Source organism: Bombyx mori, chromosome 19, assembly GCF_030269925.1.
Source record: "Bombyx mori chromosome 19, ASM3026992v2".
Taxonomy (NCBI): domain Eukaryota; kingdom Metazoa; phylum Arthropoda; class Insecta; order Lepidoptera; family Bombycidae; genus Bombyx; species Bombyx mori.
The window spans coordinates 9,835,550-9,862,709 of record NC_085125.1 but is presented as its reverse complement, the minus strand read 5'-3'; the positions used below and the strand labels follow the sequence as shown (position 1 = coordinate 9,862,709).

The following is a 27,160-nucleotide window of genomic DNA, read 5'->3' as shown; positions in this document are numbered from 1 at the left end:
GTCTCGTTAGGTAATGAGGCAAGTAGAAAAAAAACTTAAAATAATTAATAAATCGTTTTCTTATATCTTACAAGCGGCCCGCTCCGGCCCCGCTCGGGTCTAAAATTTCAACGATATTTGACGTTGTTTTATTTTTTTTAAATAAAAGAACACTTATTGCGGCATAACTATAATAGTTAGACATATGCTGTCGCGACACCTTTTATAAATAATAATGTGTTCTACAAAGTCGTAGTACATTTTATTATTATATCATCAATAGTTTTCGCAGGGCACGCGATGTAAAGATTATTTTAGGTATTTTTTTTACACCTTGGGTTACATTATTGGAGACTTAGTAAGGATTCCCAACTTTTTTTCAAAAAAGATTGTAATAGCCTATGTCACTCGGGAATAGTGTAGCTTCCAAACAATGGAAGAATTTTTCAAATCGGTTCAGCAGTTTCGAAGCCTATTCAATACAGACAAACAAATTTTTCGTCTTTATAATATGTATTATTATAGATCTGTGACATAGATTTTTCTACTGCCTGTATCTATGGTCTATGTTTGTATCTTTATCAAAGGATGCACTTTTATTAATTAAGTACAAATTTAATAAAATATGTGTATTTCATTGTAATAATTTGTATTAGCCTACAATATTTATAGTTACTGAAGTCAATAGATATGTGAATGCCGCCACCCACCTTGACATATGAGGTTTAATTTTCAATTTTATAGTATAACAGCTGTCCCGCATTACTGGCATAGCATTTCAAACACGAATACATTACTGCTTCATAGCAGCCATAGGCAGAAAGGTGGTACCTACCTGTGCAGGGTCACGAGTCGTGCTACTACCAGTCTTTACTGGTAGTACTTATTAAATAGTAAGCAGACATAAATATGTATACTTGAGATAATAATTCAGGCGAAACCTCATGCTACTTTTTTTTATATTTTTCTAATTCTCTCCATCTTGAAAATCCAATACTGAAAGAAAGTTTATTCTTAACCAATTAAGTTTTAGTAAATAACTTCGTCATTGAATATATTTAGTTCGACAAAGATACTGGCAGTGTGTCGCTCAGCCAATGTGGCGCCTGGAAAATTCTCAAAACCTGTTTTTTATCGTTCTAATGAATAATTTTACGTTTCACTGTTTCATTATTCGACGGTATACATAGAAGAAGGTCGCTTTTATCTATATATTAATACGTGAAGCAAAAACTTTGTATCCCTTTTTACGAAAATTGAGCGGACGGAGGAGTATGAAATTTTCCACACTTATAGAGAATATAGAGAAGAAGTGCACAATGCTAATATTTTTTTAAAATAATGCATAAAAGATACATTAAATCAATAAAGAAAACATTACACACACTACATACCATGTATTTGACGCACACACGCATGCATACTATTTATTGTCAAACTTTTGTTCTTGACGTCTGTTGTCAAATTGAGAATAGATTAAATATTGTTTGTCTTTGTTAATATTTTTTATAGTGTAGTCTTGGCGAAATTTGTGATTATAGAAGTATAAAATACAATCATAATAGTGTAGAAACTTACAATTCCAATTAATTATAGTCGAATTTCGACTACTGCGGGACCACTAGTTTTTATAAAAACAAATGAAGTAAATTATGAATAATGAATGAAGCATGTCTTAAAATAAAGTACAACATTCCTGCACTGAAATATTTTAATTAGTTTTTCGAGTCACGGAGATTAAAACGCCTACAAAATAGCGTTGGGGAGCAACGATCCATGAAAAATTTAATTTTTCAAGAAAAAAATTTGACGTCATTAGAAAGGAAAATTACCAGATGGATTTTCAGAGGGGCAAAAGAGCTCATAGCTTACCTAATATGGGAGGGTTACCGGAGTTCAGTTTTCACGTTCGCGCTACCCACCTTGAGACGTGAGGTCGAATTACTGCGTCGCGGCAGAAATAATATAACGGTGGTTCATTTGCGATAAGTTTTTTGGAGGGTTAATGACAAAGGGAAGATCTGCTACCGAGCGGCTGAAGTTTCTCGGTAGACCGACGGTCCAAATTATATTGTTCGAAGGTTGCAGCAAACTTAGCTTGAAAATGTTGTTAGCGAAATTCAGGCATCTGTTAAATATTTTTATGTTATATGTAGGCTACCACCACAATCTGTTTAGTAATTATCTAAACATTTTGAAGTCGTCGTGGCCTAAAAGATAAGACGTCCGGTGCATTCGTATTGAGTGATGCACCGGTGTTCGAATCTCAGGCGAGTACAAATTTTTCTAATGAAATATAATAGGTACTCAATAAATGTTTACGATTGACTTCCACGGTGAAGGAACAACATCGTCTAATAAAAATCAAACCTGCAAAATTATAATTTGCGTAATTACTCGTGGTAGGACCTTTTGTGAGTCCGCGCGGGTGGGTACCACCACCCTGCCTATTTCTGCCGTGAAGCAGTAATGCGTTTCGGTTTGAAAGGTGGGGGAGGGGTTTCAAAGGCTTGCCATTTAGGTACTGTGGGTATGGTAACGAAAAGGGTTAATGAAGATTCAGACGTTAAATTAAATATAATATGACTGTCTATAATTTTATTATAATATTTGTTGTATAAATGTGTTTTTATTGATTTATTTTTTATTGCCCTTGTAGGCAGACGAGCATATGGCCCACCTGATGGTGAATAGTTACCATCACTCATGGATCTCTCCCTCGGCAATGCCAGGGACAGAACCAAGCCGCTGCCTACTGCTTAATACTCTACATAAGCCTCGTTTGAAGAAGGACATGTCATAGCGCGCGGGAAACACCGTGGAGGGGAGCTCATTCCAAAGCCAGATGGTACGTGGCAAAAACATCTCTGGCAACGCACTGTGGATGAACGCAATGGCTCTAAGTAGTATAGATGAACTTTACTCCGGTGGCGGGCAGTGCGATGGTAAACACGAGATGATGGGATCATCTCAAACAATACCTCAGAGCACTCCTCATAGAATATATGGTATAAAATACAGATATAACTGAAGTACCTCCGTATACCCAGAAGTTCCAAACGTTTATACACGCACACAACAATATAGTTATATTAAAATGTATATTTATAGTAAATGTGTATGTGATATTATAGATGAAGGTAAATATTGTTTCCTATGTATACAGAGACAGAATTGGACCTTCTTTCATTACGGCAATAGAACACATTGACCCTCTAATCGTGATCCCCGCTCTCATAGATCTGGCATCTACGACCCAAATATGCCTTGACAGATCCACTCAACTTTTGAAGCAGATGAAAGCTACTAGTTCTAACGCTATGATCAACAGCACTAATACTCGTCAGTATAGTCAGCACAGTACTCGACAACTGAATCCATAGACAACCGATTTAGTTTCTCGCCGGATTGCTCAGTGGTTTGCGATTCCGATCCGATGTTAAATACAGTTGATAAGTAGCTGTCTTCTTCAGCTTTCGGGTCTTCGGAGGTTCTAGGCCAAATGCTAGCAAGCCGCCTCACTTCCTGAGTGAGTTGTCGAGTTCATTCACCCGTCTTGGTAAAGCGGGAAAGGCTTTTGGACCACAAACCATCCATCCAAAAAAAAGCAAAAGTAAATTTTGTCTGAAAACAATCCTGAATTCTGATCACTGCTTAACATACTGGTTCCAAAGTTCAAGTGTACATTTGAGCTTAACTTTCATCTAATTATATTTCCCTTTAATTTTTTATTCATTAATTAATGGATGAAAAAGCTCACACGGCTAAATGTTGATAAGTTGTTACAGGTGCCCGTTTTTAATTTGTCTCTAAGCTTTAATCTCTTGTAGGTGGCGCCCACGCCGGCTGGACAGCATCAAAGGGTCAGGGTCAGGAAAGCGGAAAGAACTATTACTCTGCCGTGATTTATTGAAGCGATATATTTCCCTTTGCTTTTATTGACGCATGTAGTTTAAAAAAGTTTTTATAATGAGTTTTTCCAACGGTTATTGACTCGAAAACAAAATCGCAGTAAACTTACCACGAATACCAAGGTACGTGACGAATGAATTTCCTTTCAGGATCACCGCTAATCGCTACGTCTGATAAGAGCATTTCATCTTTTCAATTGTGTTCATTTAAATTACGATTTGCAAGACATCGAAGCAGCGCCATTTAGTGAAACTAATGGGAAATACATACATGTCAATAATTTTTGGATAGACTCGTTGCGGAAGACGTTGCATCGACATAAACGCGTATATACATTATTAAAATCGTTCAAATATTGTTGATTAACAGCAGTGAGAAAAAGTATAGTGATCTGTGGAACTAATGCCAGATAGTCTTACAAACGGGGAATATGATAGAATACGTATGGAGGTATATTTACAAATATTTCCGACTTACAATGCGACATAAAGTAAATTTCACCGCGATCTCTCTATCAAGCGTAAATTGTATCCCGTTTTCTAATATAAATTCGATGTGACACAGGTATTTATCCGGTCATCGTTCTCGTCGATCCCGTCGCTTGCGACGAAGGGCTCGACGAGTAAATTAACCCACAGACACAACCCACTGAGTTTCTCGCCGGATCTTCTCAGTGGGTCGCGTTTCCGATCCGGTGGTAGATTCTGCGAAGCACGGCTCTTGCTAGGGTTCGTGTTAGCAACGTCGTCAGGTTTGAGCCCCGTGAGCTCACCTACTAGTTAAGATTACGCTGAAATTTTAATAGCCTCTCAGGGCTCTCAGCTTAGGTAGCAAAAAAAAATATATTATTTCAGTTATAATTTATATGTAACGAGAGAAACCACGGTGCAAAACTAATTTACAAAACGTATATCACCTTACGTATTTTACGACAAGTAGCCCGTGTCGTTCGTGAGGTGCGGAAGCATTTAATATGTACTTAATCACAAAGAGATGAAGGTCGTAAATCGATTGTAGCAACGGCCTTTCATGGTTCATGTTGGTGCGGTTAACATGTACTGATGGATAAACAGTGTCATTATCGGAGATTATCTTTCCCGTGTCTCGGAGGTAAACATCATATTAGCGACCAAAATACAGAAGTAGAACATGTTATGTTAACTACTAGTCCTGTGGTAGTTGAAATTCGACTTTATGTAATTGAAATTATAATTTTGTAGTTGTTCACTATTATGATATATAAACAAATAATATGCATGCGTGTGTGTGTCAAATACGCGGTAGTGTGTGTAATATTTTTATTTATTAATTTAATGTATTTTTATGCATAATAGCGACCTGGCAGACGTCGTAATGCCTCAATCGATAAATAAAATACCTAAGCTTTTGTATAAAATAAATTTAAAACAAACAAAAGGAATCCGTCCGACGGAGGACACACAAAGAAAAACAAAATTCTTATTTTTATTTAATTCCGAGCATTTTCATATTTATCTCCCGTTTAAACCTTCTCTGGACTTCCACAAATAATTCAAGACCAAAATTTGCCAAATCGGTCCAGCCGCTCTGGAGTTTTAGCGAGACTAACGAACAGCAATTCATTTTTATATGGATTTAAAAAAATTTAAACATTCTGCACTATTTCTTTACATTACATAAGTGAGGGAAATTTCATACTCCTCCGTCCGCGCAATTTTCGTAAAAAGGGGTACAAAGTATTTGCTTCGCGTATTAATATATAGTAAATATAGTTAATACAGTTAGGGCTGAAATTACAAAAGGTTCATGATTTCTAAAATTAAATGAGAATTTGATGACATAATGAGATTTAAAATATAAGCTAAATAGTTAAAAATCAATTTCGATAAGAAATGTTGAAATCAATTAACTATTACACACACACACACACACAATCCAATTTATATAAAAATTCAGTTACATTGAATTATTATTTTAGAACATTTATATGAAATAGATTTAAAGACGAATATTATTAATACAATTTGCTTAAATATGTCAAGTGTGGGTGACATTCTGATACTAATAGGCAAAGCATTCCAGAGCTGAATGCCTTTGACATTTAAATAGTAATCACGCAACGTAATACGCGATCTTTCCATCCCACAAACAAAAAGTTCAACTCAAGATTATTTACACATTCAATTTCCAAATAATGGTTGTCGGTAGCATAAAGATAATTAAAACGATTCTGAGCGTAGCGTGGTAAAGAGAGATTTAAAATGAGCAGGTATTTTAATTTAATACTAGCTTTTTGTCCGCGACTCCGTCCGCGTGGAATAGTTACTTTGGCATAACGCTAAATTTTACACCCCACTTCATTTACGTAGAAAGTGAAAATATTTTTGAATTATAGAATGTTAAGGAGCTATTTAAACCCCTATTTTGAAACATTCTTTATTGGTGCTCCACTTGTATTGGTCTTACCGTGATGTTATATAGCCTTCCTCAATAAATGGGCTATCTAACACTGAAAGTATTTTTCAATTCGGACCAGTAATTCTTGAGATTAGCGCGTTCAAACAAACAACTCTTCAGCTTTATAATATTAGTATAGATTTAATATGACATATTAGGTATATATTCGTCTCTTTCCTTCATTAAAGCAAATTATAGTTTCGGCCTTCGGAGAAAGAGAGGTATTTCCAACCACCCCAAAAAGATACAATTTTTTTTCCTGCCTAGTTCCTGGTAGCCTAAGGGGCTATTCCAGCTATGCGTGGACGGGATTCAAGATGCTAACTGAACACTACAGGAGAGATAGAGCTCCAATAATACCACACACTTAATTATTTTTTATTTTTATTAGATGGGTGGATGAGCTCACAGCCCACATAGTGTTAAGTTATTACTGAAGCCCATAGACACTACAATGTAAATGCGCCACCCACCTTGAGATATAAGTTCTAAGGTCTCAGTATAGTTACAACGGCTGCCCCAGCCTTCAAACTGAAACGCATTACTGCTTCACGGCATGGCAGAAATATGCAGGGCGGTGGTACCTATCCGTGCGGACTGAAGAGGAACTACCATCAGTTATCTTTCATTGCTCATATTTAATCATGTATATACATGATCTTCAAAAATATATATATGACAAAATCTAAGTTATACTTGGACGCAAGCCTGAGTGTGTGGTAGACGAGAAAAATGTTTTTGGAACTATGTTTTATATATTTATTACCTTTGACTGTATGATTAAAATGTTTTATCTTGTATGATATGACAATACAGATCAATACTGTCTACAGTTCTGGGGGTGCAAATAACGATGTGGTTTAGAAATAACGCCTTTATTATAATACGTCAGAGTAAGATTATTGACGTTATAAATTTTATGTTGTTTGTATAAATGGCAGGTGCGAATAGATTGACGTCACGGGTATTCATCAGTTTTTCTGTTGATATGATCTTAAAAGATCTGTATGAGGTAAACGTCAGTTGAAAGAATAGCAGAACGCCTTATAAATCTTCGTCGCGGGCAGCAAAACGCATGCGCACGCGTTAGAACGGAAATACTACGATATTAAATTGTATTTTTCACAACTAGGTTTTTCTATACTAATATTATAAAGAGGAAAGATTTGCTTGTTTGTTTGTATTGAATAGCTCCAAAACTACTGAACCGATTTGAAAAATTCTTTCACTGTTTGGAAGCTACAGTATTGCCGAGTGACATAAGCTATAATCTTTTTTGAAAAAAATTAGGAATCCGTACTAAAACTTCAATAATGTAAACCAAGGTGTAAAAATTATTACCTAAAATATTCATTACATCGCGTGCCCCGCGAAAACTATTGATGATAGAATAAAATAATGTACTACGACTTTGTAGAACACATTATTATTTACAAAAAGTGTCGCGACAGCATATGTCTAACTATTATAGTTATGCCGCAATAAGTGTTATTTTATTTTAAAAAATAAAACATCGTCAAATATCATTGAAATTTTTGTTGATCCGAGCGAAGCCGGAGCGGGCCGCTAGTCTTCAATATTTTTTTACATACGCATAAATTTGGAATGTCAAAATTAAATAAGCAAATTTGAATCCATTTTTCTAATACGAGAAATGTATTTCAAGACTTTGTTTCGAATTGTAAAATTTGACGAGAAATACTTGGTCTAAAGAACTGGGTTGCCATTATTCTTTAGTCTACGATAAAGGGAAGATCTTCTAGTGAGCGGGATTGCGTTTTTTTTAAGTGTGTGTTATATTTGCTCGGTTAAGATACTTGGATCCGAACTCAACGCAATATTCTAAACAGCACGAGTATAGGGCCCATCTGATGGTGAGTGGTCACCGTCACTCACAGTATGTTTAAGGGCACAGCCAAAAATTTGCCTACAGCACGACTCTTTTTAACCTGGTTTAAGGAAACCTCTAAATTTCTGGATATCATGACGAGCGCAACGCTCCCACGTATGTGATGAACTCTGCTTCAGTAAATATCAACTGCTCTGATTATGTTTGTTGCAATCCCATTAATAAATCAGTTTTTCCCGGGTAAGCTGAGTCTCATCGATAAAAAGCCAAATATTGCGGATTCATTCCAATCTCGCTTATCCTTCTCCTGGCGTCATATTCCTCAATGAGGGTCGTGACCACCTATCTATATCACTTACTATCCTACTATCTTTCTCCATCTGCTTCTCACTCGGGAAAATAATGGAACATAAGCAATGACAAACGCTAAGTTGAAAGCGAATTTTAATATATAAATCAACATTTGCGAAGAATAAATTAATCTAGGAGCCTCTTGGCTTCTGCCGCGGGCTTAAAACAATCTTATTTTAACTTCGAAGTTAATGTTCAGGTTTTAGTGTAAGAAGCGTGAACGAAACCAGAAAATGTTGAACATTTTATTTATTTTCTCTCAACGTCGCTGTGAACAATGTTATTAAATGGATATCTTTGTTGATCTTTTTTTACTTCCGCTACGTTGATTTCGTAGCTTTTATATTAAGAGCCTTCAATTAAATAGCGACGAAAGCTAGAAACGAGAGGGAAAAACGACAAAAAGTACAAACCGAAGTATCGTATTTTATTCCTGACGACGACTCGGAATAAGTTTGTTGAAAATTTTAAAATTCGTTTTGTTCTTTTAAGCGTTCCTTTCTGTTTTTTGTTTTTTTTTTTTTTGTTTTTGATTAATTCGTGACTGCGTTCCGTGGTTTTGTTTTTGATTAATTCGTGATTGCGTTCCGTGGCTAATACATATTGGCTACGATACCGACAAACGCTTAAGACAAATATATTTTTATAGTGTAAAGAACTTACATGTTCAAAACACGAAACTAATTTCTAGTATTGTTTTGATTTAATTTTACCTTTTTTTCGTGGAAATTAGTTTATTATTGATATTCAGGCGTACCATTTTTTCTAATCAACGTATCTACTACGTTTTCCGTATCGACTATCACGAGAAAGATAGTGACTATGAATAAAATTTATTTTGCGTTAATATCTGGGAATGTATCTTGGCTTTTTTTATTTATTATATCTATTACATTCATGTATGCACGAACACACGGCCTGTCCATCGATAAGTAGTCGCCGAAGCCCATATAAATAGCAACGTGAATGCCACTTTGAAAGATAAGTCAAACTACAATTGTATTATATAACAACTGTCATATTGAAATATGCAGGCTTCCTGTACTTACCCATGCGGGCTTTAATGCGCCTTTTGACCAATTAAGCCCTTGGATACAAATCTTCTTCTGAATTCCGTTTTGGTTATTCGTTCATTTCTAAAAGGGTAAGAAATTTCTTATTTAATACAATTGAGCTTTCGAAATCATCTGTCAAGCTGAATTGAGGGATTCATGCTGTTATTTAGATACATTGGCTCCGGTCACCACTTATCATCAACTTTCAATGGTTTGACAGAATCTATATTTTTAGCAACGGCTTAGTAATTTAAATAAATAAAAAAAATACAAAAGTGGGTAGGAACGATCGACACAGAATATTAAATCTAAGACAAGTGAACGCTGCGCGCGCTTCCAGCAAAAGTGATCCGAGGTGGCGTGATGTCCCCGCTGGTCGGTCGGTTGCCCCTCCAGATGACGAGTTGCCCCTCCAGATGACGTCACGAGTCCACGTGAGTGCTCGTCGTCAATGGCTCCGCCCATCGACTTTGACTTAAGAGGCAGTCGCCTCTAATACGGCCTCTCCTGACTGGTGGACGTCCACGTTCACCTCGATGTCATGACCGTCTTCAATCTCTGACGATGCAGGACTCACTGTGTGCACAGCGTTGCTATCGGGGTGTTCTATGATATCGTCATAGAAATAGATTGTTTGCATTACAATCATGATTTTGGTACCATGAACCATTAGTAAAAGTTAGTAGTTTTTGTGAGCATTTTACATCACATTTCAGTGTGTTCATGTATAGTAGGCTCTTGTTGAGTTACGTTAGATGTACTGACGACATGGCACTGTTACCATATCGGGTGTATAATATACTGTGAGAGTAAAGTCTGGTTGACATGGCCAAGTTAACATGTCAAGCTAATAATACACTCGTAACGTGAACTGCGTTACCACGTAACACCTTTACGTGAACTTTGTTACCACGTCATAACATATACGTGAACTATGTTACCACGGTACAACATCTACGTGAACTATGTTACAACGTAAATCTCTGCGTGAACTATGTTACCACGTTACAACATCTACGTGAACTATGTTACCACGTAAATCTCTGCGTGAACTATGTTACCACGTTACAACATCTACGTGAACTATGTTACCACGTAAATCTCTGCGTGAACTATGTTACCACGTAAATCTCTGCGTGAACTATGTTACCACGTAAATCTCTGCGTGAACTATGTTACCACGTAAATCTCTGCGTGAACTATGTTACCACGTTACAACATCTACGTGAACTATGTTACCACGTAAATCTCTGGAAGCATGCAGTCAACCCCAAGAATGTTTGACATTACGCGTCACTGGTGACTCAACTAGTGCCTGAACCCTACGAGGACTCGGCCTAACCTGACCTCCACAAAAAAATTTAAATCAAATCGTGAATCTGTAGACTAGCGTTCGCGAGTCAACCAGAAGGCCCATTATGCCCCGTATCATTATTAAAGTTCCGAGTTTGTCAGTCAGACCTCTGACCATCTTAATACAGAGCAACGATCTCCTGGCGCACTCGACGTATGAGGCAAAGCAATCTGATGCTAATTGCATAGCATTTTAAAGAATATTGGCATACTCTAACTTTCGCGGACACAACGGCTTAAAGTCTTTTACGAAGTTACCCCACGTCCGGTCACTAGACAATCACACGTGTAACCAAGTACGCTCATCACTCTTAAGACAGCCCAAAACTCGTGACAAATACTCAGTGCCTTCCCAGTTAAGGATCTCGCCCATTCTACTTCCTTACACAATGTGTCTATGTATTGCACGGCAGGGTAAAACTTAGAAATAAGGTAACCATGAGCTCGATCTGAATTTACGAATCTAATGGATTCGGTTAACTTCCGTGCTGATGTGGTAGTTGCCTTTTTATTGTCACAACGCGTGGTGGAACTATTTTACATCTATTCTCAAACGCGGGTACAATCGACACGGCGATGGAACAACACGGCGTCCCGTTTGCATGATCACCGACCTGGACAGTCGGACTGTTGTCTAATTGACGTATTGATGGAGTGTGCCGAATAGTAACATTTTGAACCCTTCGAATGTTATTTCCACCCATCGAAACTGAGCATTCAGTCTCGAGCATGTTCTATCGCGTCAATAAAAATAGACCGTAAGGTCGGTTGTGATAAAATCGTTGAGACAGTTACTTGGTGATTTATTACATTTCATAAGAGGGTATCCGACAAAAAAAATCTACTTCGCACCAAGAATCGATATCATTAACGCTGGGGTCAAAATTAGAAATATAAAAATGGTTCGACCTTACTTTGGACAGTGCACTTAATGCTCCGATGATCCTGTCTGTAGCGTCGTACGCGCGGGACTCTGACGGCGGCGGTGATGTGATTCCCAACGCCACCACGGGTCCGGCGCCACCACCGTCCGCGGTCGAGGGACGTGCGTCTTCTATCTGCGACCCTAGCGGGCTCGACTCACGCGCAACGTTCACATTTGAGTTTTAAGCAATTAAACGCGCCAATGTTATTCTCCAATATTGGTCTCGAACATTCGGCGAATGCGAGCGTCCTCCTACCCTGCTTCCAGTTACACGTATATCGGTCATTACGTTGTTAATTTAATGCAAATTTTAAAAATAAACTGTACGCCAGGATAACCCAAAAGCGGATAGGGCACAAGCCCTATCCCACTTCTGATTTTAGCAACGGCTTAGTAATTTAAATAAATAAAAAAAATACAAAAGTGGGTAGGAACGATCGACACAGAATATTAAATCTAAGACAAGTGAACGCTGCGCGCGCTTCCAGCAAAAGTGATCCGAGGTGGCGTGATGTCCCCGCTGGTCGGTCGGTTGCCCCTCCAGATGACGAGTTGCCCCTCCAGATGACGTCACGAGTCCACGTGAGTGCTCGTCGTCAATGGCTCCGCCCATCGACTTTGACTTAAGAGGCAGTCGCCTCTAATAATATATTAATACGTGAAGCAAAAACTTTGTATCCCTTTTTACGAAAATTGCGTGGACGGAGGAGTATGAAATTTTCCACACTTATAGAGAATATAGAGAAGAAGTGCACAATGCTAATATTTTTTTAAATAATGCATAAAAGATACATTAAATCAATAAAGAAAACATTACACACACTACCTACCATGTATTTGACGCACACACGCATGCATACTATTTATTGTCAAACTTTTGTTCTTGACGTCTGTTGTCTAATTGAGAATAGATTAAATATTGTTTGTCTTTGTTAATATTTTTTATAGTGTAGTCTTGGCGAAATTTGTGATTATAGAAGTATAAAATACAATCATAATAGTGTACAAACTTACAATTCCAATTAATTATAGTCGAATTTCGATTACTACGGGACCTCTAGTTGCTATAATTTCCAAAACGGTTTTTTACCAACCAACGCTTATAACGAGTGACCTTCTACATTTTTTACAGAATATAACATAAATATTAAACTACATACTTATAAAACACAAAGCTAAAGCATTAATCGTGCCCCTAACTTTACCGACATACGATCGAATCTATTATACTTCGAAAAGCAACCCTTAAACAATCCCACAAATAAGCTCTAGCAAACTGCTCTAACACTGTTACGAGGGACCCAAAAGCTTTTATTTGCGAACAAGAAATTATTTGTCGATGCTTAACCCACAGACCTTAAGTGAAAACTTCTTTGTGAAATAAAAATATATCCAGTTTAAAAATATAAAATCGAAGAAGAAGACTTTTTCAAATTTAAAAATATCATTGTTATGATTTACGAAAAACGAATGTGAGAATTTAAGAATAGTTTTTTAAAGTTTGTATATATTTTCGCATTGTCTCTTAACACAGGCCGACACTAGTTTTTTTCTTAGGAAATATTTGAAATAAATTTTAATGCTAATCCAGAATTCGCTGTTAATCTATTATATAATTATAATGACGTAATCGTTAATACGTTGAAACGTTCTAAGATATTACGAAAAACAAATCTAAAGGAAAGTCTGTCAGCACACGCCTGTCAAATTAAATAATTCATAGCACAAAACCGTTGTAAACATACCTACTTAACCAATTTATCAAGTCACGTTGTCACCTTGTGACCGAAATACGAACTCTACAATTTGTCATACGTGACACAAAAGACGAGAGAATTTCTTTTTTTTTTTTTTTCAAAAAACACAATAACGTTTTTACGTTCATATGCAAATGAAAAGACTTTTGTTTTTGATATTTCGGTGCTTTTGACTGTATTAGGTTTTTTGTAGTGTTTCGAAACAGAATCGACCTACAAATTTGTCGTTTTCAGTTCAAATTTTTTAAATTTTTTTTTATTGCTTAGATGGATGGACGAGCTCACAGGCCACCTGGTGTCTGACGGGACGGGACGGGACGGGACTCGCCCAATCAGTCCTTTCCAATCTTAAAATATCACAACAGCTAAATCAAGGAAGCGATTACATATTAAATTAAGGCAGCTGATCTGCTGCTTAGTAATAATAATTGTCTTTTTATTTTTTTATTGCTTAGATGGGTAGACGAGCTCACAGCCCAAGCAAAGCAGTAATGCGTTTCGGTTTGAAGGGTGGGGCAGCCGTTGTAACTATACTGAGGCCTTAGAACTCATAACTCAAGGTGGGTGGCAGCTTTTACGTTATAGATGCCTATGGGCTCCAATAACCACTTAACACCAGGTGAACTGTGAGCTCGTTCACCTATCTAAGCAATAAAAAAAATACTAGCCCCAGTAAGAGCAGTACTTTACAGAATCTACTACCGGATTGGAATCGCGACTCACTGAGAAGAGCCGATAAGAAACTCAGTGGGCTAAGCTGTGTATTTCAAAAGCGGTAGTCAATGCAATAAGAACCTGGATTCCTTATTCCTTAACACTAAGCGTACTGAAACTTGAATATTATTATTACATACATCAAGAATCCCAATTTTTTACTGGTGGTAGGACTTCTTGTGAGTCCGCGCGGGTAGGTACCACCGCCCTGCCTATTTCTGCCGTGAAGCAGTAATGCGTTTCGGTTTGAAGGGTGGGGCAGCCATTGTAACTATACTGAGACCTTAGAACTCATATCTCAAGGTGGGTGGCGCATTTACGTTGTAGATGCCCATGGGCTCCAGTAACCGCTTAACAACAGGTGGGCTGTGAGCTCGTCCACCCATCTAAGCAATAAAAAAAATAAAAAAATAATAGACTATTTTATTGTCATTGTTATATCGCCTCTAATGTTTTTCAGGGTCTTCCATGCGGCGTAAGAGTACACGAGACAAACACGATCAGTTATAGTTGACGGTTCGTAATTACAATTGAACGTTAATTAAACATTACTGCTGTAACGAAATGGCGGGAAGACGTTTAGTTTTCGAATGCTTTGTTAACGTGTTGGTCACGATTTACGCGGTAAAGAATATATTTATTTTAAACAAGAGAAACTATCCTTCATGGTATACAAAAAAAAAACTTAATCTGTTTCGAAATTCAAAAACGGTTGTTATGGATACGTCGTGTTTGTTGAAATAGCTATTTTGTTAGAATGTATGTTTTGTGCGTCATTTTTTGCGTATTTGACAAAGAGTTTTTTTTTATGGATTTTGTTAGTCAACCTGCGATGGCTTATAAAGTTAGGTAAGGTTCATAAAGACATTCAAAAATACGCGAAAATTTAAATTTCGTACTGCGCGCAATGTAACACAAATAAATATCAGCTGGCGTATAGGGTGTCTCTAGACTCTCTCTATTAAATACAACTAGACGATGACCTACCTTTTTTTTTTTTGATAACGCCATTTTGTTGTGTATTTAAAGCAATTTGTTGCTCTCAATTAAGGAAAATAGTATTATTATTCGCCAATAGGTGTCGGGAAGAGTCATAAAGTTCATTATCGATAAAATTGATTATTGAAAAAACGAACAAAACAACATTTTCTGAAAAAAAATTGTAGCTAGATCGATTTATCGTCCCCGAAATCCCCTGTATTCTAAATTTTATGAAAATCGTTGGAGCCGTTTCCGAGATTCAGATTAAGTATATACAAGAATTGCTGGTTTAAAGGTTATTGCTCGATACAGACACAGTTTTAACATGTCGATTTTTGTATTACTGACCGCCTGCCTATCTACAACTTAGGATCTAGTGGGAGTGTTGAATTGGGCGATCGTTGAATTAGGTTGCAATCGGTAGGCAGCAGCTTGGCTCTGGCCCTGGCATTGCTGAAGTCCATGGGCGACGGTAACCACTCACAATCAGGTGGGTCATATGCTCGTCTGCCTACAAGGGCAATAAAAAAAAGATAAGAATACTACTAGAAGAATACTAACGATTTATCTCATAATTAAAACTACTTTAGGGCTTAATCTGGCATTAAATCCAAATGAAACAAACCTGCCAGACCTAAAGACACTGTTGGTTCGATCTGTTTGAATCGAAATGTGAAAGTAAAGCAGTAATTTTCATAGAAAAATAGATAGTAGTTCTTAGCTATTTTTTTTTAAGGTAGGATTACTGGCCTGGATGCCTTTCCAGTTTCACCAGGACTTTTTTTTTCTACCTATGCTGATAGATAGCCTTGAGATGCTATTTCAGCTTCTCCTTGATGTGTAGGTGAGCTCACGGGGCTCAAACCGGAGTGTTGCTAACACTGGCCCTAGCAAGAGCAGTGCTTCGCAGAATCTACCACCGGATCGGAAACGCAACCCACTGAGAAGATCCGGCGCGTAACTCAGTGGGCTGTGTCTATGGGGCACCAGGACAGATGGGCGAACAGAGGCTCATTCAGGAGTGCACAATGTTCAAATGTTGTCGAATACCTTAGTCGTCCGTGATTACGAAAACTGTAAAGTACTCGAAACGCCAAAAATAATATATATATATATATTTTTTTATTGCTTATATGTGTGGACGAGCTGACAGCCCACCTGGTGTTAAGTGGTCACTGGAGCCCATAGACATCTACAACGTAAAATGCGCCACACACCTTGAGATATAGTTCTAAGGTCTCAGTATAGTCACAACGGCTGCCCCACCCTTCAAACCGAAACGCATTACTGCTTCACGGCAGAAATAGGCGGGGCGGTGGTACCTACCCGTGCGGATTCACAAGAGGCCCTACCTCCAGTAATTACGCAAATTACAATTTTGCGGGTTTGATTTTTATTGCACGATGTTATTCCTTCACCGTGGAAGTCAATCGCGAACATTTGTTAAGTACGTATTTCATTAGAAAAATTGGTACTCGCCTGCGGGATTCGAACACCGGTGCATCGCTAGATACGAATACACCGGACGTCTTATCCTTTAGGCTACGACGACTTCAAATTATATAATACATAATATTTTATAATGACAATAATAAACGGAAACTAAATCATAAATATATTTTAAATGTGTCTCAAAATCGCAAAAACCGAAGACAACACAATTCATCTTATACAATAACTTGGCTGTGACACCTTTGTTTGATCAGATACGGCTTACGACACTTCGACTTTTAATCGTATTCTCATCACAGAAGCCGGTGCGTGTTATTTAACATGACAAATAGCAATTAGGTAATTTATTTCCATGAAAACTACCTACTAGCGCATTTAAGGGCAGACGCAATGCAACATAATAACGCCTAGTTTGTCAATGAATGTTACGAAATATCAACTATATAGTACTTGACATCTGTTGCACGTCTTGACCTTAATTTAAATCGCTTTGAAGTGAAGGTGTGTGCATCTCATTGATTCATATCGATATGTGTTACGGAATAATACTTTTATGGGTGTTAAAGAAATATAATTAGGTAATAGGTAGTAATATAATTAGGTAATAAGTAGGTTTGTATTTACATTTTGTAGATTAATGACTACACAGTTGAGATCAATATACCTACATTCCATCTTGTAAATGTCGTACGCGCGATTCAGTTTTTTTATCGTATAACTTCTATTCTACCTTTGCTACTGCTATAAATGAATGTACTTATCGTAAAAATGTAAGGCGCCAAAAGTCAGGTACCTAAATACTTACGATGCCAATAAGTCTTTGTGGTATTAACACCTTAAAACGTGTATAGTGAAAATATGTTTTTTTTTTTTCGTTTATTCGTGATCTACGTATGGTATTTATTAAGTTAATTAATTTTTACTGGTGGTAGGACCTGTTGTGAGTCCGCGCGGATAGGTACCACCGCCCTGCCTATTTCTGCCGTGAAGCAGTAATAAGTTTCGGTTTGAAGGGTGGGGCAGCCGTTGTAACTATACTGAGATCTTACAACTTATATCTCAAGGTGGGTGGCGCATTTACGTTATAGATGTTTATGGGCTCCAGTAACCACTTAACACCAGGTAGGCTGTGAGCTCGTCCACCCATATAATCAACAAAAAAAAAAAAGATGTGTGGTGTCGTGGGACACCGGATAGGAACGAAGTTCCCAATTATAAAAATATTAATTTAAAGTTCTATTCGAGGTATGAAGAAAGAGAGAGAGAAACAGAGAGAGAGACAGACAGACAGACAGAGAAACATGCGACGCCGCACAGCTTACAATAGCTTACTATAGCAAAAAGTGTCGTGACAACTTTTCGTAAGAATTTTTTCCGTCTAGCCCCCTTTCACAACGCGCGATAAGGAACTTCGTTCCAAAAGTGTCGTGACAACTTTTCTTAAGAATTTATAGCAAAAAGTGTCGTGACAACTTTTCGTAAGATTTTTTCCGTCTAGCCCTCTTTCACAACGCGCGATAAGGAACTTCGTTCCAAAAATTTGGGACTTCAGCTTATTTCTGGGATAGTACCATCAACGGACGACAGGTATGTCAATAGTTTACAGAAAATGCGACTGTGTCTATCGTACCTAATCTTCACCTACTTCAAGATGTTCTATAAACTTGCCCTTGCTCTTTTGTTTGAGTATAATATTTTCTTCGGTTTTTGTGAGCCACAGAAACAATAAGAACTACTTTTACAATTTAACTCACAATTTTATTGTCCTTGTATTATTTCCAACGCTTCGAATTCTCTACAGTTGTCATGGTTATTGACAACTTTTTTTAGCTTTTAACCTATACCTAGCTACTTATTATTAGCTAAGATAGACAAGCCCAAAGTATAGTTGACGTTAAGCGTTTACCAAAGCCCATAGACTCAACTGCACCGTTGCTCACTATGAGACATAATATATCGAAGTTATAATATTCAAGAAGAAGACATGTGTTACGCGCTAGGAGTTCGGGATAAATAAAAAATTCTACCGAATTACAAGTTAACACTGTATAGAACACTTAAAACACTTCACACACTTAAGATTAAACTTAAACTTAAAATTCTCAATTCGCTTCTACCGCTTCGCTTCAGGTGATCCGTTAGCTGTTTCGCTTCGAGTAGTTCCGATTACTAAATGACTGTGTGCCATCTCTGCAACGCTTTTATAGCTGATACCACATCTCTAGAATTATCGAGAATATTCCACATAAGTCGGGTATTGTGTTTCCGCTATCTGACAATAGATGGCGTTTTACTTCTCGAGCGCTCTAGATGCTACAAGATCTTTCGATATTCGTTCGGCTATTCGGCGATAGATGGCGTTACTCTTACCGGTGTAACAATAGACATAATATAAGAAGACATAATATCGAATTCCCAATTACACTGGTGGTGTAATATCGAAGTAAGTTTTTTTTTTATAACCTTGCTATCCTAACCTTCAAATCGAAATGCATGAACAGCAAAGCGATATACGCCAATAAACACTAGAAACTATTTGTTCGAGAAGTCTGGAAATGTTTGGTGTTATTAATAAATCAGTCAAAACGTGTTCACCGGTTATAACCATTAACCTTGTTTTAATTACGTCTGGCTCTACTGAAAGTTTTAGACAAAAATGACGAACACTATATTTCTGTATGACACTTATGTTTAGAAAATCTCCTTTAATATGTTAATATTTTAAAACGCTATTTAGTGATTTCTTGTATTTTTTGCAGTGGGTTTTCAAAGATATTTTTCTATAGCACTGGATGGTTAGTGCTCGGTAGCTCTTAAGTTAAAAGTGGAAATCTCAAACGTATAGTCCAATAGATGCTCAATGCCTCAAACCTGAACGTAAAATTGTTTCGTGACAGAAACAGGTCGAATGGTATTACCTACCTAGATGACAACCACCAGTAGATATGCTAATTTATAAATTTTGTGTATTTAATTTTGATCATAGACTACCTTTTATGCCATAACACAGTTTTAGGCAATTTATACTACACGTCATCTCGGATCCTCCCGATCCACTAACGGTGCTTCTAGGTACTTCAAGCACCGGTCACCGTCCTCGTCGAACCTGTCGCTTGCGACGAAGGGCTCGACGAGTAAATTAACTCTCAGACACAGCCCACTGAGTTTCTCGCCGGATCTTCTCAGTGGGTCGCGTTTCCGATCCGGTGGTAGATTCTGCGAAGCACGGCTCTTGCTAGGGTTCGTGTTAGCAACGTCATCAGGTTTGAGCCCCGTGAGCTCACCTACAAACGTTAGGGTTACGCTGAAATAGCCTCTCAAGGCTCTCAGCTTAGGTAGGAAAAAAAAAAACGCGAGAAAGTTTTGCGGGAATCGTTATTTACATTCATTATAATTGATGCACACTTGTTCTGTGTACGGATGTGCTTGGACAGCAAAATACAACAAGAATTTATGATTATAAAAATTTCCCCGCAACGCTACTTAAGATTATTTCTACAGTTCGGTATTACCTAACCAAATATCTTCTATATTAACTTTTAATGTAATTACGAAAGATGTGAACCAACTTCAATATTGAAACAGCCAAATTAATGTAACTGAACTAATGAACTAGAAACATATTTTAGGTAGAATTTTGGCTCCCGGGACCTGGGCGGGCCCCCGATGCGCACTCTGCGTGCCGTGGGTGCGTCTGTGGGGGAGTTTTGCTGGACTTCCACCGGGCGCGTCCGTAGGTGGCGGATAACGGGCCTCTGGGAGCAGTCATACTCCCAGGGGTATCGCTCCTTCTCTCTCGTTGTGTTATGGCGGGAGAGATTGAGCGACGTGGACCAAAACCAGCAGGGGGGGTTCTGGGCTCTCTGCGCCCTTCACCTAGTTGAAGGGTGTTTCTTCCGGGGATGCCCGGGCCCCCGACTTCTTCCTTATTATTTTGAGTTTGTTTTTACTGTCTTTTTGTTTTCTTTATATTTTTGATTTAATTTATGTTGAGTTTGTCTGTCCTTATCTTCGTTGTTATTTTGTTCTTTGTGTTTTGTTTGTTTACTATCTTCACTCTTGTACTGTTGGTTACATTTTTATGTTAGATTTTGTTATATTTTCCACTTCTTTCTTTCTTTATTCTCACCCAATCCCAAGTTTTGACGCCCGGCAACGGGACGAATGGCTGGTGGGAGACCAGTCTCGAGGGCGTCCTAGGGGACCGCACCCTAGGTAAATAAAAATAAAAAAGCATGAGCATGTCCAGCCTGAAAAAGTTATTACCCCAGGAGGGTACCTCTTGCTCTGCGGGAGGAGAATCCCTCCGTGCGGTCGAGAAATCGGCCGCACGCTGCCCCTCGTATTCTGGGGGGGGCACAAGCTGTTCCGGGAAAGAGTCCGAGAAGGACGGGGAGAAAAGGAAGAGGTCCACAAGGGACGAAAGAGAAACGGTGCAAAACGAAGACCGCAGGAGAGAAAGCAGCGTTTGCTCGGAGGACAGCATGGTGGTCAGCTCCTGCTGTTCATCACCAAAGAGAACGACGCGCAAAAGGGCAAAAGGCTCGAAGAACGCAAGCTCCGACAGCAGTACCGAATCGGAGGCGTCTAGGTCAGGATCGTTGGTGTCCAGGACCAGACCATCGAAGAGAGGCCGAGGTCGTCCTCCAACGACCGGCCAATACGTGGGATTGGCGGCGGCGAAGCAGGCATACTTAAAAGCTCAACGTGAAGAGCTGGAGCTTCGCGCTGAACAGGAGGTAGTGGAAAGCGTGCACAACCTGCGTGAGAAGAGGCGCGCAGTACATTTAATATCCGGGAACATAACAGCAGATCCCGCGACTAGGCTCCAGGAGACCGCCCAGATGGCCCTTACCATCGCGGCGAAAGCGCGCAATCCGAAGGGGACGTACATCAAAGCCCTTAAGGAGATGGCCACAACAATAAAGGAGGCCACGGAAGATCTAGCTTCCAGATCGGCCAACGAGGAAACCCTGAGGCTGCAGGCACTCAGCGAGAGACAGGAGGCGGAGATCCTGCAGCTCAGGAAGGAAGTAGAGGACGTAAGAGCGGAAATGGTGCGCCTCGCTCAGACGACAGCGCAGCCCACTCCCGCCCCAACACTGCCAAACGAAGACGACGAGCGACGCCTGCAGATAATCATGCGAGCAGTCGGGTCCATGCTGGACGCCCGACTCGCGGGTCTGGAGGCCCGTCTACTCCCAGAGCCTCGCTTGCGACCACCTTTGGCCGCTGACGCAAGAAGGAGGAGCAGAGAGAGCGAAATCGATCCAGACACTGCAGGTCTTGTGTCGGAGGCAACGCCGCCTTATGCGGCTCTGCCCCAGCTTGAGACCAACAAGAAAGTGAAGCCCAAGAAACAGAAGGGCAATAACAAGAAGACGACGCCGTCAGCTCCACCCGAGCCACCAGCTCCACCCGAGCCGCGCGCATTCCCTCCGGCCCCCGCTGCCCTTACGGTCAGTTGGGCGACCGTTGCGCGTAGAGGAGCACGGCCGAGAAGGGAAAAGGAGCCAGCACCGACGACCAACGCGGAAGGCCAACGAGACAGAAACCCTGCCCCGCTCAAGCCTAAGAAGAAAGGTAGAAAGAAGAGACTTCGAGCTCCGCGCTCGCAGGCCGTTATTCTGAGGCTGCACCCGGAGGCCATCGAAAAGGGGCTCTCCTACCGGGAGGTGCTCGCCGAGGCGAGGGCCAGCATCGACGCCGGAGCCTTAGGGATCCCCATCGAGAAGGTCCGGTCAGCAATAACCGGAGCCAAAATACTCATAGTGAGCGGCGAGGACCAGATCGCGAAGGCCGACTTGCTGGCCGAGAAGCTTAAGGAGGTTCTCTCTTCTAAGAGAGTAACGGTGACAAGACCGATAGTGACCGCTGCAATCCGCATAAGCGGACTTGACGATTCGCTGACGGAGGAGGAGATATGCACCGAGCTTGCGCGCATCGGCGAATGCTCCGTCGATGCAGTCAAGGCTGGCTCTATCAAGCCCGGATCCGGAGGAATGGGCCAGGTTCTCGTTCGTTGCCCGATAGCAGCGGCGAAGAAAATTGTTACAGTGACGAAGCTGCGCATCGGGTGGAGCGTTGTTCGCGTCCACCTGCTGGAGGCCCGGAGGCTACAATGCTTCCGCTGCCACGCGTTGGGCCATGTGGGTGCGCGGTGCCCGTCGTCGGTCGACCGCAGCCACGACTGCTACCGGTGCGGACAGACCGGCCACGTGGCATCCGGATGCACACTGGCACCGCGATGCGCCGTCTGCGCCTCCGCCGGGAAACCAGCGGAACACACTTCGGGGGGCAAGGCCTGTGCAAGGCCCCCGAGAAAACCAAGGAGAGAGGACGTCGCTGCACCCGCGGCCGCACCCGTTGCTGCAGACCGAAGTCAACTCGGCGAGACGACGACTCCGATGGACGTCCAGCCTCCGTCGGGCACAAGGAAGACCGGGGCTTTATGAAGAACCGGGCATGCCGATGAACCGAGGAGGAAGTCGTGAGGAGGAGGTCGTGGACCTCGGTTCGTAGGCAGTGAAGGCGGAGCGGGTGGTGCGGGCAGAAAGCCCCCACCCGGCTCCTGCAGGGGCCGTCGATTGCTGGGTGCGGGGGCGCCCGGTGCTCGGCACTAAGGTCCTGTGGGGTGGTGGTGCGCTGTGGCTCTGGTGCGCCCCTCACGAGTCGTGGAGATGAGAGGGGGAAGAAGTCCCCGGTGGCAGATCCCGCCCAACGTAACATTGGGGTGGGAGCCGGCGAAGGCGGGCCTATGGCGCGCACATGGCGGTACCTGGGTCTCCGCTCAGCCGGAGTGGAGGAGCTCGTTGGGGTTTAGTCGGTAGTCGTTAAGCTGGGCGGGTTTGGCGAGAGCTGAACTTAGCCCAGCGCGCCTTTCTAAAGGCGTAGTCTCCGTGGACCAATTGGTTGAGGGCGAGGACCTCGGTTCGCGACTTCTTCCTCTTTCTTCCACCGGAGGCGCGGAGTCCGACATAACCCGGTCCGACCCCCGTCGGCAGGGTATCCGTAAAGAGTAGGATTCCCCATCGATACCAAAAAAAAAAAAAAAAAAAAAAAAAAAAAAAAAAAAAAAAAAAAAAAAAAAAGGTAGAATTTTGGCTTATTAGTTGGAAACAATATTTGAGAGAAATTATTTAACATACTCAGTTAAATTAAATTTAAATACCGGCCATGCTCATGTTCCCTCAAACTTTTATAACACTGTTAGGTGCTGATAAGATTGTTCATCCAAATGCGAATACATTGGATACATAATTAAATTTATTAAAAGACATCTGAAAAAATCAAAAAATAAAGTGTGTGATAGATATTTGGCAGTGCATCACAAATGCAATTAGGTTTTTAGTACACGTAAATGAATGATTGCATAATAATTACAACAATATTATTTTTCTTTTTTCAAAATGGGTATATCAATCCGAGACTCTTTCTAATACATTTAAATGAATGAACGGCTAACAGTGCTTTTGTTGTTGAAATTAAGGCTGTCATCAAACAGTTGAAACATTTATAAATTAGTTTTTGTATGAAACTTCTAATTATGACTTGTTTTTTTTTGTAAAGTCATCGTGGCTTACATGATAATATACCAGATTTCCTCGTATCGACGCATATTGTTATCTCGGCTTCATGGCTTCGGTGACCACTAAAGCAAAGCAATATATTCCGGTACATCTTCTGTGACCACTTGTAAATGTAATGAAATGTAAAAAAACGGACGAATTTAAAATGTATAATTGTCTTGTTGTATTAAATAGTTCTCTTATTTTTTCCTTACCTATTGGCTGGTAATCTAAGAGGCTATTCCAGATATGCCCGGATGGGTAGGTTAGCTCACGGGCTCAACTTGAGAGAATTTGCTAGAAATTTACTGAAATTTACTGGTGGTAGGACCTCTTGTGAGTCCGCGCGGGTAGGTACCACCACCCTGCCTATTTCTGCCGTGAAGCAGTAATGCGTTTCGGTTTGAAGAGTGGGGCAGCCGTTGTAACTATACTGAGACGTTAGAACATATATCACAAGCTGGGTGGCGCATTTACGTTGTAAATGTCTATGGGCTCAAGTAACCACTTAACACCAGGTGGGTTGTGAGCTCGTTCAAACATCTAAGGAATAAAAAAATAAAAAATAAATGCTAACACTAACCCTAACAAGAGTAGAGCTTCGCAGAATCTACCACCGGATCGGAATCTTATTTGTAAGCGTACAACTAAGCTATAGAACTAACGTCCACAAACAGTTTCGAGATAGACGAATTCATCAACAATTTCGTCTCAGCGCCCGACATTATTGTTTTCAATTTGGGATGCGTTGTATAACGTTCGGACAAGAGACTTTGAGCGAAACCGGATAAACCGAGAACACTTCGGCTCTTTGTAGTGCTCAACGAGAATTTGAATTTCAAGAACGAATACTGTACGCAAACACTTCAGTGTTCCGTACCTTTCAATAGGTATTCTAGTATATATAGTATATATCTAGTCTAGTATATAAATCTATATGTCAGAGAAACCACAATTATTAACACCGTCGTCAGATCGTGGGAGCGAATAGGGTGGTGATCGAGCTAAGAGAAATATTGAGTACACCAATCACGTTTGTCATCTTAGAACAATTTAGAAATATTCTCTTGACGTTAGCAAACGAAAATGACAGTTCTTAGGACGGAGGCACCGCTCTTCATGAAGGCTGGTTGGTAATTGTGATAAAGTTTACGCGCTTCCATCGGCTAGGCTCTGTCGTAGCACGAAGTTTGCCGAGTTCCGACGATACCGCAATCGTGCTGCCATCTCTCGGGAATCGTGCTGCGTTTCGTTTAGCTACCAAACTAATGACCGTCTCTGACATATATAACTAATTATACTTGGAAAATAAGTAGATTATTAATAAAACGGAATACGTAACGTGGGACACCCCCTGGCTAGGTGATGCGATGACCTCCGAACAGTGGACGGCAAGAGGTGGATGAGGAGAACCGAAGACCGGGCTTAGTGGTATCTATTAGGAGAAGCCTATGCCCAGCAATGGACAACTGTGGGCTGATGATGATGATGATGATGATGATGATGATGATTAATAAAAAACCAACGGTAATATGATTTGGAAAATAAACATGAAATCTGTAATGGATATATTATTTTTGAGAATTTTGTTTGCCGAAAAAGATTTTTTTTTAATTATGACTGACTGATTCAGTGGTGCGGTAGTTGCCGCTCTTGACTGTTGCACCGAGGGTCGTGATTTCGATTCCCACATAAGGCAAACATTGAGTGATGAACATATTTATATTTACACATATATAAGTACTCTGTTTATCAGTATCTGGTACCCATAGCACAGGGAATCCTAAATTGGTGCCAGATGACCGTGCGTGATGTGTGTGGTGGAATGATGATCTGTGCTGGGTGGCAGGCAAGAGCTGGATGAGAGAAGCCAAGGATCGTGCTCAATGGCAAGCAATTGAAGAAGCCTATGTCCAGCAGTGGACTACTATGCTATGGGCTGATGATGGTGATAACCGTGCGTGATTTGTTCCCAGTTATTATTGATGTGAAACATCTATAGCCGCACGTAAAACCGATTTCTGGCGTGGCGACGCGTCGCCATGCGCAATCGACTGTGCGATTCTCTCCCACTCGATCCGGCGTTAAGCCATCTCTCTCGCTACACTGAGCTCGGATACCTATAGTGTATACTCCGTAGTGTATACAGTGTTGTTTACTACAGTACACATAACCTGTGTTTTACTTGAAAACAAATTATTTTTTCGTAAAATTTTATTTTATCATTATGACATATTTAGTTCCTATCACAATCTGTTCTTTTCTGCATATTACTTTTACAAAATAATGTCGATGTTTCACATCTGCCAGGCGTCCCGTGACGGCTCACATTTTTATTTTTATTTCTTTTATTGCATTTGTAAATAAACGAGCACACGGCCCACCTAATGGTGAGTGGTTACCGTCGCCCGTGGACTTCAGCAATGCCAGAGGCAGAGCCAAGTCACTGCCTACTTACTGGGTCCGAAATATATAGTATGTATTTTAATAAAATCAAAATATGTAAATATGTATTTTAAACTTAAATTTACTGATATAGACGTATCGAGTTCTCAATGATTTCTTTTTGTTGAAATGATTAATTGCAACACTGAACGCCATCTATATTATGAATATTGTGCATTTGTCATATTATGACGTTTAAAAAATAACATACTCTGTAATCTGCTCTTGTCACCAATATACATTGTTTCCGTCGTTTTGCTCAGGTCATGTTTTTAATTTAATTACCTAGTTCAATCAAATAAATACTAAAATACTAACATATAATATTACTTTTCTATTCATAACACACATATATAGGTAACTAATACAGTCCGGTTTGTTAA

The 27,160-nt window shown here is 40.1% G+C and overlaps 2 protein-coding genes across 5 annotated transcripts in view; one reads left to right on the top strand and one right to left on the bottom strand.

The window, feature by feature from the left end:
- The window catches only part of LOC101737283 (high affinity cAMP-specific and IBMX-insensitive 3',5'-cyclic phosphodiesterase 8), a 300,600-nt gene that overhangs the window by 241,611 nt on the left and 31,829 nt on the right, over positions 1–27,160 (bottom strand). The window contains exon 2 of one of the 4 annotated variants that reach the window (XM_062674043.1): positions 9,577–9,663. The exons of the other annotated variants lie outside the window; for them this stretch is intronic. The gene's annotated coding sequence lies outside the window, so the exon portion shown is untranslated. The remainder of the gene's footprint in view (positions 1–9,576; positions 9,664–27,160) is intronic. 4 annotated transcript variants of the gene reach the window in all.
- LOC119629950 (proteoglycan 4-like) lies at positions 19,848–23,439 on the top strand. The gene is made up of 2 exons (XM_062674053.1): positions 19,848–20,008; positions 20,398–23,439. The coding sequence occupies exon 2, from the start codon at positions 21,000–21,002 to the stop codon at positions 23,217–23,219; it is 2,220 nt and encodes a 739-aa protein (XP_062530037.1). The 5' UTR covers positions 19,848–20,008; positions 20,398–20,999; the 3' UTR covers positions 23,220–23,439.